This window comes from Myiozetetes cayanensis, unplaced genomic scaffold (genome assembly GCF_022539395.1).
Source record: "Myiozetetes cayanensis isolate MyiCay16 unplaced genomic scaffold, myiCay2020 scf7, whole genome shotgun sequence".
In the NCBI taxonomy this organism is placed as follows: Eukaryota; Metazoa; Chordata; class Aves; order Passeriformes; family Tyrannidae; genus Myiozetetes; species Myiozetetes cayanensis.
Window position 1 is genome coordinate 6,245,821 of NW_026087964.1, and position 14,346 is coordinate 6,260,166.

Below are 14,346 nucleotides of genomic sequence, written 5' to 3' on the forward strand. Positions count from 1 at the left end.
ACATTCTGAGATCATCACCACGGCCACAGTGCCACCACTATGGCCAGTATAACTACATGATTTAAATCAAGGGGCCTCTTCAGCCTCAGCTTATAATAGTGAATTTAAAATTTGACAAGAATGTATGTTTCTTTCTTGGATTTCATAAATTTTTTAAAGCTATGATAACTTACCATGGGCTACCAGTTACCATGGGCTGCTGTTTACCACCTTTAAGTATTGCAACTTTGGCACCATTTTGCCCTACTTTTTATCTGAGGTAAAACCAACCAATGGACAGTTTTGCAGTCAACTTTAATGAGGGTGGGGGAAAGGTGTGAAAGGGAAGGTGTGAAATAACAGTGCATGGCATGAGAAAACCTCCATTTTTGTATGTAAAAGGTAATTGTGTATTTTAGCATGCTAATAATAGAGTCCATAGAGGGTTCATCCAGTCTCATATATGGATATTCTGAAGTCTGAGTGTTAACATTGCTGTTTTGGAAGCCTCATGGATTTGTGCCCACAAATTCTTGCCTCTCTTTTCCCTTTGCTAGCACCAGGGGTCAGCTTTGGAAACGGGGCAAAGTGGTTCCACAGTGCCGTGCTGCACTAGCACAAACCCTCTCACTAAACTACGATGTACAACTTTAAATAGTGTAAGTTAGTCATGACATTACACACTGGTTTCTTTGCCTTGAATTACTGTAACATATGTGGTCACGGAGCTGATCAGTAAGACTTTGAAAGCATCCTGTGATTTCTGCCAGGCATTCTTCTGCTCTGTTCGGGCCTTTGGCTGTTACAGCCCTGGCTAGAATTGTTCACCTGCTGGGCAGAATAGTGGCTGTACACCTGTGCTGGTAAGTGGAACACTGCCAGGACACAGGGGCAGGCAGGGGATTGCAGTGTTTGTACTGTCACACCGTTGGAGTTGTCATTTATGTGGCTTCATCCTGGGCCAACTAACGTACTTGCTCAAATGATTTTGGATGTGGTTTGGAAGTTAGCCTTACTAACCAGCATCACTGTGCCCAGCAGTTTGGATACAAGCAGCTTGATGGATTGGAGATGGGGAGAGCTTGGTGGCACAGCCAGAAAGCACCATCTGTCTTTGCAACTACACAATAGCTTATGGTGCTGTTTATTTGACTGGTACAAACACAACCAGGTTACCATCATCTCCTTCTGGATGTTGCTTGTGTTATCCCTTAGATGGTTTTTTCCTCGCTGTCGTCATTCTCTGCATGCCTTAGCAATGTTCAACACCGTAATTTGGTTTCATGTTTGGTTCTCTAGACTGCTCTAGTAAGGATTTCAGACTCTCAAGCATATTCTGGAGGATCATTTTCAGGCTTTTACTTTGGCATGTGGGATCATGTCAGGTACTTTAGTTATATATATTGTTACTCCCTGAAGAAGGAAACATCATGCTATAGTATACATTTTATTTTTCTTCACAGGTTGTGCACTGGCACTACTGTTAAGCTTTTCCTGGTATGTTATACTAGACTGTAATTTTTAAAAGATTGCCGCTATCTGCTCTTCAGTTCACATTTATAGACTTTTTCATGGAAAGTTCTTGTGCTCCTCACACTGTTTTATGAAGTATCTGATGAGGGTGGGTTGGTCAACAGATGAATACAGTTGTGTGTAACCTCTTTATCATGAATTTGAAATACTTCTATATACAATCTAGAATGTTAAATTGTGTCATTTTTTTTTCTCCAGATGACACTGAGAATAATGGGATCTATTTTCTGTTATTGTAATTGGTAAAATTGCCATCCTTCCGTAATTTTACTGTTTTCTCCTGCTTTTGGGTTATTTTCTTTACTTCAGAATCAGGAGAAATTTGCCATGTAAATTTGCATGTAAAAAGCAGGGTAGTCAGAGAATATGCTGAGAGCTGGATCTCATCTCTGCTTTCTTTGTGAGGTGCCTATGGCAGTGCTCATCCTGGCAGTGCTCATCCCATGCTTTGGTGCTTGAGAAGAAACCAACAGTGTTGCCTAGGATGGATTCCTTAGGGAATTTGGTCCCCATATGTGCTAAAGCACTTGGCATTGTACGGAGAAATTTCTCCCTGAGGAAGCAATCAGTACATTGTTTGCCTCTGCCATTCAAGTGCTGTCCAAGCTTTATTGCCTCTGGGCTTGGCTCTCCAACACAAGCCAATTTCTGTCACAGAACCAGAGACACAAGATATGCTTTCAGGGACTAGCTATGAACTTATATTCTATATGAATAAACCTTGTAGTAGCCAGTACCGCCGTTTTTAAGATGTGTGATTAAATGGACACAGGTGAATTCATATGCCGTCAACACCTCTGATGCTGTCACATTTGTGGAAGTACAAGGACCAGCCAGGGTGAGCGAGTTAAAGTAACCACCTGAAGCTACAGAGGAGTCACATTCCTTAGTTCAGCAATATAAGGTATTGGACTTTGGTTTTGGCTTTGTTCTTTTGATTCTGGTTTCCTTGAGTAGTGACAAAACAGTCAGTGGTCACACAAGTGGAACTCTTGGTAGGTGGCAATCTCTCAGGGCTGTCTGTCTCCCAGACCTTTGGTACCTTCTTTTAAAATTGGGCTTACTCTCTTTGAACTGAAACTTCCTTCTTCTGGGTCTAACTCATGAGGCATGTGACATTAAGGCAAAATAATAGCTTACTGCACTGGGGTCTGAAATGCAGAATTATTTTCTGCTTAAGGCCGGCCCTTGCCTTCAGTTTCTTATGTTACATTTGTTGATTCAAGGACATCTTTTTAAGGCTTCTCTCAAGAAGGTGAGCAGTGAGGTGAAGTTACTGCAGGTAATAAGGACAAGAGCAGTCTCTGAATATGAGAGCAGGCTGCTTTTATAAGACTGAATGACTGGACAACAAAATTGCAGATGAAAATGTATGCAGATAAATGTAAAGCAATGCAAATGAGGCAAAATAGCTCTAGCTTCATATATCAAATGATATATATGCCTCTGAAATGACTGTTTCCTCTCAGAAGGGAGGCCTTTGAATTATAAGGGAGAGCTGCATGGAAACATTAGCTCAGTACAGCAGCAAAGAAGCAAAATCCTATATTATTAATTGTTAGGGAAGGAATAGATGAGTCCATTGTATACATTTGTGGTTTGTCCATACCTGGTCTCTTTATTTTAAAATGTTCTGATATATTAGAAGAAGAAAAGATTCAGAAAGGTGTAAAAAAAGTGCAAAATCATGGGTGGCATAGAAGAAGTAGGTGGAATTGACTGCTAACTCTCTCCTTCGGGACAAGAAGTCGGCACCATTAATTAAAGGTAGCTGGAGCCAGGAGCAAAACAAACAGGAGAACACGACTGTTCATGTAGGAGGTGAGTCGGTCTGTGGGATGCCTCACCACTGAGTGCTGTGGATGCAAGAAATTTGCATGTCCTGGAGGGAAAGTGGACAAGTATTTGGAAAAGACAGCCACTGGGGATTATTAAGGAGACAAGCCACACCAGGTTCAGGAAATTTCCTAAACTAAAAATACCTGGAGTCTGGGAGAATATAATCAGGGAAGTGTCCTATATGTTGCCCTGTGCTGCTTGTCGGCAGACTTCTGTATGTGGCCACCACTGGAAACTTAATACTGGGTTTGATAAAGCCAGGTTGGAACTGATAATGTTCACAGTCTTGAGGGTGGACATCACTTCTCCTTGGCTGGGGTGCTGTGGGAGTACCCCTGGCACAGGAAGCTGCATTACCTCTCACTTGGCGTAGGCTTGTTTGTTTGTAAAGTCGAGGGCTCGCTGGCTGTGGTATCTCCTGGCTTTGGGTCACTGCCCCGGGCTCTGGGAGCATTCCCTGTTGGTGCTGCAGCTCCCTGTGGGAGAGGGCCCCGGCCACTTTCCTGCTGCTGCTGCTGCTGCTGCTGCTGCTGCTGCCAAGCAGATTGCCCATGCAGTTCCTGGGTGGGAAGGAGGAACTGGGCGGCTGGTTTCGTGCCTCTCCACCCCTGCCTGCCTTGGCTGCTCTTCCTGTTACCTGGTGTGTCTTCTTGTCATGTCTCATGCTGCTAATGGGGGTAAGGAGGGATTTTTGCCCTGTGAGACCTGGTTAATGTTAGGAAATGAATTAAGGCTTCATTGAATGAACTGCATTGGTATTTCTAGAGTGTAGTCACAGAATACATACGGCACAAATGATAGCACTGCAGCTGTCCATGAATTGTTTCTGCCTCTGTCTCCATGCTTAAACTGCCAGGATTTTGGCTAGGACTTGGTGTCATTTAATTTTCACTGTCTTCATGCATTTATGAGTTCAGTGAAGTTTTTTTAAAACTTGTCACCTGTGGAGCTTCTACTAGATGAGCTGTTGCTTTTTATTCACTATTAAATCATCAGAACGTTTCATAAGTACTTCTGATACTTAAAAAAATACAGTAAAAAGCCCATCCTCTAATTCCCTCTGGACCGAGGAATTGCTGAAGGATGATATTTAAGGATTACTGTTGGGCAGACATTTCTTTCTGAAAATACACAGATATTGCTGGTCTGTCCAGAGAGTAGGTGTGGTACTGAAAATTGTGAGAGTAATGTTTCACTTGGAACATGATCCTTGTAAATGCCAATGCTCTGCTTACTTAAAAGAACACAGAGCGTTTTGGTAGGATGAGATAGGTTGCACAATATGCATACATGTGATTGTAATCATACTGAGGCACGTACCTACATGCCAGGAACTGCAAGAAATTTGCCGTGAGTCTTAAAAGTTTTAACAATATTTTTTTAAAAAGTATTTTTAGGCAATATTTTAAGTATTTTTAGTAGGGATTGATGACCTAGTTCATTCAGGTAATAAACTCATCAAAGGGGAATGCATTAAAAAAAGAGAATACTTTGGATGAGAAAATGCTGTTGACTCAATGCTTAAACAAGTTCGGACAAACCTTTACAACAGAGTCCTGTAGGCCCTTGCTGAATGTATTTTACATTAGCAGATTCCTCACCAGTGCTGTTGTCTTTACAGAGGCTTTATTGTTACACAGGACCTGCCTAAACACCATTTTGAAAGCTGCCTGTTCCCTTTTGATGAGGAGATACAGAACCAGTATTTGAGGGCGGAGAATGTGCTGGGGAGGGAGGAGAATGGGAGAGGTGTTGATAGGGCAACAGGCAGAGAAGCCTCATTTTTTCACTGGACTCTGGAAGAAGTAAATATGTGTTCAGAAAGAGCGCAATAATAGAGTTGAAGGGGCTGTTTCTTAACAATGAGATATTAAACCATTTATACATGGAGAAAACTTTTACTGATAGTCAAGTATCTGTAAGTATAAAGTTTTGTTTGTCTAAAGCGAACAGAAAACGGGAATATGTTTTAATGAGTAGCCTTCCGAGCTAAGAACTCTTGCAGTGAAATATGATAAATTATGCTTCTAAGGATTCAATGAGATTTTAAAGAGGCAAAGTTTGTAAGTATAAGTATTTAAGATGACTTTATAGATAAGTTCTGTTATGATATTAAGAATATACCACTTTTATAGACATGTTTTAAATCTCTCCTTGCAGCATCGTATTACTTTTAAAATGTGGAGTGAGTGTATTAGATATACAAATACTTCTTAAAGTTTTTTATAAATCTTTCACTTAATTTTCATTATACTTGCACGTGTTCCTCCAAAGCAAGAATGTCTTGTTACAGATATAAGTTACCTTAAATTGTTACAGCTTTTTTTTTAAAAGTTGTGCAGCTAAAGTTATTTTTCTTCTTCCAGCTGGAATTTTAGCTAATAAAACAGAATCCAGATGGTATGAGTTATTAAAATAACTGAAAATAAATGAAAAGTATTTATAGAATACAACATTTCTGAGGTGTAGAGACTTCAGATTGGCTTTAGTTTCTTTTTTGCTTAGAAAACACATATTTTGCAAGTAAGCATCCTAGCTGTATTATCAAATATTGAAATGATAGTCTTACTCTTTATGTTTATATAGCTCAGAGTAAAATTGTCTTAAATACTAAAAGTATGGCAACAAAATTCTCATATTTTAAAATGAGGACAGACAGAAACAGTTGCAAAGCTTAGGAAGACATATATCCATTATTTGCTTAAAATGTACTAGTTTTCATGTTCAGTTTTACCTTGGTTTCCTCAAAATCTATTGATTCTTAGAGGCTCCACCTGCACTAGTGGAAAATTCAGAAATGGCTTAATGTGTTTCTGGGGTCTGTCACTTATATCCTCTTTAATATGTACTTTAATTTTAGTTTACTATTGGATTGCAAGTCACCTTCCATCTGGATGTGCAAGTTATGCTGTTTCTGCATGTTTTTATTTAGTGGAGAGAATTTGTCTTAAAATGTTGATCAACGAAGGGGAGGAAATAGTAATTATTTACAAACATTTTTGAAAAAGGGTGTTTTTATTTTCACTTTACAGTCAGGCGCTATACAATTAATTTTCAAAGTTTACAATATGGCTTTTAAAACCAAATACTGGTTTTTAGAGCAGATTTCTGGACGGCAGATCCTGAACTTAACACTTGAAAATGTGTACATGAGTCTCAGCAGCGTCGGCAGACAGCAGAGGGCACTCGGAACAGTAGTTTGCATCATTCTCTTTGCTTCCCTGAATCTGCTGTAGGGGAAGTCTTAGTTTGACAAGGCAGCTTGTATTTCAGTTATTTATACATGAACAAATTCCAAGTAGTTTGGCTTGAAAATATTTTCGTTAATTGCATTGGAATAGGAAAGACTTCTAAAAATTGGTAGAGGGAATCTACAATGTTATAAATGAGAGAATCCTTTCCTCTTGATCAGTAGCACATATGGGGTCTGTTTATTGTTGAGGAGGTGACAAATGTTTGACAGAAATATATCTAGGCAGATTACAGAAAATTTGGAGAATTAAGGAAAAAAACCCTTTTATTTTATAGCAGTTTTCTTCATTTATGTGTAAACTTTTTGATACTCCTGCTCTTTATTTCAGTAACTAGAATCAGTGAGCTAAATGATATTCTTAACATATTTTTCCTCTGCCTGTCATGCAAGTAGTTGTTACTTTAATATGACATAAAAAGTCAATACTTGATGAGATTTAAGATTTTTGATAGTGCATTCTGACAATGTCACATTTACTTTAGAACTGTGTGACGAGGAGCTGGTCCAGGGGATTGCCTCTTTCTAGTTGCCTGGTGGTTTTTGCGTGTGTTTTTTCTTTTAGGAGTCAGGGTTGTATTAAATCCTATTCATCTTTTAACAAGTTAAAACATATCAAGGCTTCCTGTCATTCTGTCTTTCTCTTAATTTTTTTCTGCTCTGAAAACAAATGTACAAGAGAAAATATTAGCAGGAAGTGGAGGGAGGGTAGAAGAGAAAAACAGATCAACTTTACACGGGGTCTCTACCCCTTCCCACAGTTTAGCTTCTAAGCAGATGGATGTGGGTTTACAAATGTCGTCTTCAGTGTATCTGAATAAGGCTTTTAAAGCTGTTGTACCATATTTTAACACTTTCCATTATTAGCTTTGCAAATTAACATTCCTTGTGCTTTTAACCTTTGACCTTTGAGTTGCCTGCCTGGTTTACAAATATGCTACAGAAAATCACAAGATTTTCTATCTGCAGCTGCTGAAATAACCTGTGAAAATGTAGAGAGGTATGAATGTTTTAAAGGGCTTTCAGAGTCTCATGACACTTCATAGCCATGATCATTAACTGATACTGTCTAATTGGTAGAGTTTATTTTCAGTGTTAGCAGAGTCACTGTGTGGAAAAAATGTGGATGTGCAATGAAGTAAAATCAACAATTCTAAGGTCTGTTTAAACTAAGGGATTATTAGGTTTGTAACACCAAGTGTGAGTGCCCAGAATGTGTAAAACATTGCCCACCCACAGTGTTCTGAACAACATTCACGGCAGTTGCTCCAGGGAGCTTCTGGTCTTGCAGCTACATCCCATTGCATGGGGGGTTATTTTTCTCTTACTTGTTCTTTTGGGTAACATCCTCACCTGTTAAAACTCTGCCAGTACTTTTGGTCTTTCCAGGTGATTCCTAGAGGTTTCAGGCTGAGCGTTAAGTAAATGCTCAGGATAAAAGTCCTGTTTTGTGTTACCCTGAAGGGGTGTTCACAGGAACGTTCTTCAGGCATTTCTGATCCATTTGTGGTTTTTTTCTTATCCACTCTAAGGATTATTATGCCCCTGGTCACCTACAATGTTTGGTTAAGGTATTGACAGTGAAAATACATTCTGCATCCCACTTCGTTCAGTGCCAAACAAATTGTAGTATTTAAACAGGTCTGGCATTTTTTTCTTTATAAAATTGTACATTCTAATACTTATCCATACACAGTAAAACTGTTCTGCCGTGCAGGTATCACAGGGCATTTGCTTCTGAAATCCTAAAATAATGGAGGGTGTAATTTGTAAAACACATTTCTTCCTGTCTACACACCCATTTGTTTCTATTGCATTTTGTCATGGTATTAAATGCTTGTAGAACCATTCAAAGCTGCAATGGTATGCCTATTCAAACAAGTAATCAATCACAAAATTAAGTTTGTCCATTGCAGAAATTGGCTTATGTCTCTTAGATGCTTGTTAAAATATGCTTCTTCCATTTTCACTTGCAATTAACTTAAAATTTCTTCTCTGATCACTCTTAAATTAAATTGAGAAGATGAAGTTTTTCTGTTAGCCAAGTTTCTTCATTCTAAATCCAAAAATGGGAAGACGTGCAGACTTTTGCAAGTCAATCATAGTATGAGATATCAAGTGAAGGCTCTTGTTCTTGTCTCATTTTCTCTCTTTATAAGTTCAGAGTAATATTTGCCTTCTTCATAGGGTTGTTTTTGTATTAGGGGCTCAACCTAGGAACTGTATGGATCTGGGGCATTCCACATGCTGCACTGAACAAGGGAGAAGGTTCCTCTTTCCTAAACGACTATTAGTAAGTCCACCTGGGGTTTAAGGACATCCCACTAGCATAAAAATGCCCAATGATCCATTCCCAGTTTGCAGTTCTGGTGTTTATTTTTAGCAGAAAATTGTATTCGGATCGCTTTAAAAATAACGGCAGTGAATGGTTTAGGTACGATCACTGTTTACGTGTGGACAGCAGCAAACTTCCTGAAATCCTATACTTTCCATATAGAGTCTCTTGAAGACACTGCTGTCACAGGCAAGTGAATAGCACTTCCCTCTTACATTACCAGGAGCCTGTTTTGCTCTCTGTTCCTGAGCCGCTGTGCACAGAACTCTCTTGACATCAGCTGAGGACAGGCTCAGGTAGTGAGGAAGGAAGGAAGGGCAGAATAGCAGTTGGTTTCTGGAAGGAGAATTTCTGTCTTTCATGACAACAGGCTACTCCAAATTTTAATGAATTCTGCCAAGTCTCCTTATACTGCGGATTTTTATGTGCAATTTATATTGCTAACCAATGAAAAGTTAAACAGAATGGACCATTTGAGGTCCTACTTTATTCTGGCTTGCATTATGTAAACCTCTGAAAATAGTGGTTTACTATGTAAATGTTTCTATAACTAATGTTAGGGTGATTAAGTAGTGTTTCTCTAAAAACTGTCCTGGAAATCTGTTTTATTGAATACAGGACTATCACACGATTCAGCGTCATTTTGTTTTCTTGATTTGTTATCGGAAACGTTTTAAAATACAATCAGCGTGCTTTATATAAAATGATCGAGCTTTTCTGGTGAGAGATAATTGAGATCTAATCTGAATCCCTGACGAACCACAGCTTCCTGCATTGGCCTGTTGCTATTGGTAACATAAAGGGAGTAAAATAGAACTTCATACGAAATGCCTTTAAACTTTACTGGCATGTACAGGCATGGAACAGGGTTGAATTTTTTAGTTTAATCTTTGAGAAGCCGATGTGTTAAGGAAATGCTTTTTCCATATTAAGTGAAGATGAATTTAGGAAGAGTACTGTTAGGAAAAATAACTGCTGTTTCTTACGAAGAGCGGGTAAGTGGCATGAATTATATTTAGCTAAAGCAAGGCATCGTTGCAGTGAGAAATTAGAAGAGGCTATTGTTACTGGCAAGAAATTAAAGACTAGTATCAGCTTCAGAATGCTTTTTGCTTAGCCTTTAAGCTTTTTTACTTTAAAGTATTTGAGTTAAAATTCCTTTGCTAAAGCAAACATTGGATTTTGTTATCAGAGAAAAGTAATCTTAAGATACCAACTAACACTGAGATTTCTATATGTATTTATGAACCGTGACCAGTATGTATAAAGCTAAAAAATCAGTATGTTTATAATGTGTGCCTAAGTTTTAACTCTGTGCAATGTTTTTTGTGTATGCTTTCTGTGCCATTATATCAATATTATATCTTGATGTAAAACTGCATATATTTTGTATATATCTTTATAAAAATAATTTTAGGAATGAATTTGGCTCGTAAGGCACTGTGTTTATATGTGATAAGATTGGTTTTGTTTGGGGTAAAAAGTTGAACATTTATTTCTTAAAGGAATTCCAAATGTCACATCATTTATTCTTATGTTGTTTTTATAGATTCAAATATTTAACTAAAATATATCTGAACATATTCAGTATTGTACTGTAGTTTTACAGTATTTTTTTCTTCAGAAGTCTTGCATACAGAATGCTTTTGTATTAACTATTATAAATGCAATTTGGTGATAGAGAATTGAAAAGGGAAATTGTGTAATAGTCCTCCTTTAAGTGGCATTCTGAAGGAGAACCCTTCTCAAAGAATTCTAAATCATTAAATAAATTGCAATAATATTTTGAAATGAGAGATAAAAAACCCTGTAGTATTACTCTAATTTTTAGGTGAGAAGTACATTTGAGATTGTTTATTAGAAGGAAAATCTAGCAATAATTTATAGGTGATAAGGCTTTGTTTTTTGTTTAAAATGTTAGAATAGTATATACTATATTTTGAGACAGGATCGTTATTCCAGAGATCATTGGAGTTCATGGCATAAGCAATGCTGATGCTGTAATGTATTTAAAAGGATAAAAATATGTGTATGTAGTGAAATGTGACTGAAGATCTTGGGATCTACTCAGAATTCCTACCTTGGCAAAAGGAGGAGTTCCTTCAGGTGATTTAAGAAGTAGTTTGAACAAAGCTGGAGGCCAGCAGACGGTCAGCTGAGTGACAGGCTTTCCCTGAGCTAAGCGACAGAATGTTTGAAAGTTGGCTCTTTGTATTCTCTCTGTAAATACTCAGTGCTTTCATCTCTCTTAAAGAACACATCAGGATTTCCAAAGTTATTTTGTATACTGAAATCATATGAGAAAATCAGTTTAGAAGGTTGGTGGAGCTAAGTGTGCTATTGCAACCTGAAAGACTAAACTAGAGGGGGGCTTTTGTAAAACAGTGCGTGGTGTGACACTGTACTGGGTAAGTAACAGATGCTGGAGGCAGCAGTCAGAGAACTCTTTGGATGCTGCAAGATGCCTGTATTGGAAAAAAGTGTGCTTTAGAAAGGAGACACAGAGAGGTCGTTTTAAATCACGTTTATTCTGAATCTTTCTGGGTGCCCAGGAAAGAAATAGACATTTCTGTTTAGTCTGTGATTTTGTCCTTGTTAGATTGTTAAGAGTAGGAGAGAGAATCTCTCTCCTTAAGGATTTTTACCCTCCGCATCTCAGGAGGAGTGGGAAACAGAGATGTCTTTTTTGACTCAGGAAGGCACTCACTCCCACTCTGATAACAGAGATGATTTCATGTTGCTCCATTTTATTACTAAGGCCTGGCATTTCCCAGTATGTATCACTGCTCCCGGTATCCCCATCTTTCCCTTTGTTCTACTCCATTACTTAAGCATAACTTCGACCTGAATGACAAACCTTGGGGTGGAGAAAAAGGACATTTTTGTCTTTTATTACCTGGGTAGTCTGCACACATGGATTTATTTTCTCAATATAATGTCTGGGAATGGGTAGGGTAATTTTTGGTTTTCTGCATGATGGTGTTATGGCAGAATTTGACAGTATCTAATTACTTCCCTGGGACCTGATCTATGTGAAACGGAACGTGTAAGATGGAAATAAGTGGATTTTCTGGGTAAGAGTTTCTGTCACCTGAAAGTTGTCATCAGGCTAGCTTCACGCAGGGGTTCATGCATTATTCTCCTTTATGCCCTCTTTCCCTTTGTACCCTGTTGTTGGTGCAAGACACGATGTCGTCTGCTTCTGTTCTGGGAAAAAAAATTATGTACTCACAAAGTAGTTTTCTCCCTGATAATTATTGTAAGCTAAAACTCTTTTAGATTTGCTGCAAGCAGATCATGAACATGACATCAAAAGCCTCCTGGGCCCTTCTGGTTTTTCCGCCTAGCAAAGAGAGATGATACAAAGAGAAATTTAACATGTTTTCTCTTATTCAGAACGTTATGCTGTCAAATATATGCTGAGGCATTTGCCAGTTTACAGAGACCTAGACTGTCTTTTATGGTTTATGATAACTGGGAAGGCACTGTTCAGCTTGCTGGCCCTGGCACTGAGCTTCTCACTGAATCATAGGAATCAAGATCCCGCCCTGAAGTACTGGGGAGAGAATAGCACCCCCTAACTTGGTGTGTGTGGGGAGTGTGTGTCTGTATAACTCAGCAGCTAATCCAGTTAGATGAGCAAGCAGAGTTCCCATGAAGAGATATACTGGAAGACATTCTAGTTTTCCTAAATTAGATTTATTTTTTAAATTTTCATGATTTGTTACCATCAGACTCCTGGCATATACCATGGGCTTTTTCCTAAACCAATTTGGAAACCACGGGAATTTGTAGAACTGATTTCAGAGCTTATCTGGTTGTGAAAGATTTGAGGGTTGCATGCAATTAGATTTTATCTCTGGGTGATAGTTCATATCATTCACAACGTATATGTTCTGTCAATTGGAATTAAATGCTTAAATATTTTTCAAAAATCTTCACATTAGCACTAACTGGCACAAAGTCATCCCTGTCCTTCCTCATCTTTCAGAAATGGCCACCTACATTAACTGTTCAATTTTATAGCTTTCTAATACACATGTTTTTCTGTAAGTGGTTCTTAATATGTATGTAGTGGTAATTTTCATCAAATGATTGAACTTTGTATGTGTAATAGATCAGATTTTGTCCTGAAGAGCCTCCAGTGGTGGTAAACATGAGTGCTGAAGAATGAAAAACAGCCCCCAACATATAGTGTATTTTTGAAATGAGATCATCACAGTATTTAAAAAAATCTGGTCTTGCAACTTATGCCTTTAGACAAATCTAGACAAGTTTCAGCTGAACAGTTTAGAAGAGAAACTTCTTTGTCTAAAAGTGCTGTATGCAATTTCTGAAAGGTTTATATTGAGATTTCTAAGTACTCACGTGAACATATTACTGTGAGTTCTTACACAGTAATTACAAGTTTAAGTTTCGAGCTGGTTTTATTGAATTAGGTGGTTTTAGTTCAGTTACACAGATGAATTTAAAGAAATCTTCTTAAAATAAATTTTGTTCTATGATCTCTAGAAGTAAAAGGATAATGCTTGGAACATGATAGGTGCATTTAGTGACACTGTAATATAAAATATAGTTTCTCCTGTAGGTGCTTGTTTATAAGCATAACAATTATTAAGGCCTTGCTTGGGGAGCTTTTAAGATGTTGATGTATGTAATGTGACACGCATTAGCCAAAGCATTAAAAATAATCACACAAAACCAATCCAAAAAAGGTGTGTAGAAAGTTCACTGCATTAACTTATGGTAAAGGGATTGAGGTAAATCTGTATGTCATTGTCCGTTAATGATTGAGCTTTTCTATGAAATGACCTCATTTTCCTTGTAAAATAATATTTAACAATTGTTAACTTCCCAGTTTTTGCCAAAAGTACTGTGAATATTCTTTTTTCTATCATGAAGATCCTATTAATTTTACTTCATACCTTTCAAAAAACTGAAGGTACTTGCTGTTGGAATCTAGATTGATGCAAGCTGCCTAAATAAATGACCATTCCTAAAACATATATATTTCGAAATTACTTTTATTTTTTTACGTCTAATGTGTAAACTGATACTATTACTTTACTTTGAGTCATCCTTTTCTTCATTCCTTGACAAATGACATTGAAGTTGTTCATTAGCTGTACTGTTCAGTGATGTGACTAAGAAATTAGAAGCAATCATATTTATAAACCAGATTTCAGTAATGTAAATCAAATTTTCTGAATTACAAACATGAATTAAGTTATAACCTCTGAATGCATAATATGCTTGCTAGACTTATGTGCAAAATAGAAGTAGAAAAGATGTCCTAAACCTCACTGAAGAACTGTAACTAAAACAGAATTAATTTTCCTCATATCTGAAACAAAACTATTAAAGTGAGATGCCTGGATACACTTTTGATTATATTATTATGCTTCACAGA

At 37.6% G+C, this 14,346-nt stretch overlaps 1 protein-coding gene across 6 annotated transcripts in view; it reads left to right on the forward strand.

The window, feature by feature from the left end:
• Positions 1 to 14,346, forward strand: part of RGS12 (regulator of G protein signaling 12) — an 89,275-nt gene that overhangs the window by 26,571 nt on the left and 48,358 nt on the right. The window contains exon 1 of one of the 6 annotated variants that reach the window (XM_050337970.1): positions 5,152 to 5,269. The exons of 4 other annotated variants lie outside the window; for them this stretch is intronic. In XM_050337970.1, the coding sequence (XP_050193927.1) occupies positions 5,237 to 5,269 (33 nt within the window). In that variant the 5' untranslated portion in view covers positions 5,152 to 5,236. Of the gene's footprint in view, positions 1 to 5,151; positions 5,270 to 9,178; positions 9,932 to 14,346 lie in introns of those variants that run through there. One more of the 6 variants, XM_050337968.1, reaches the window with a different exon arrangement.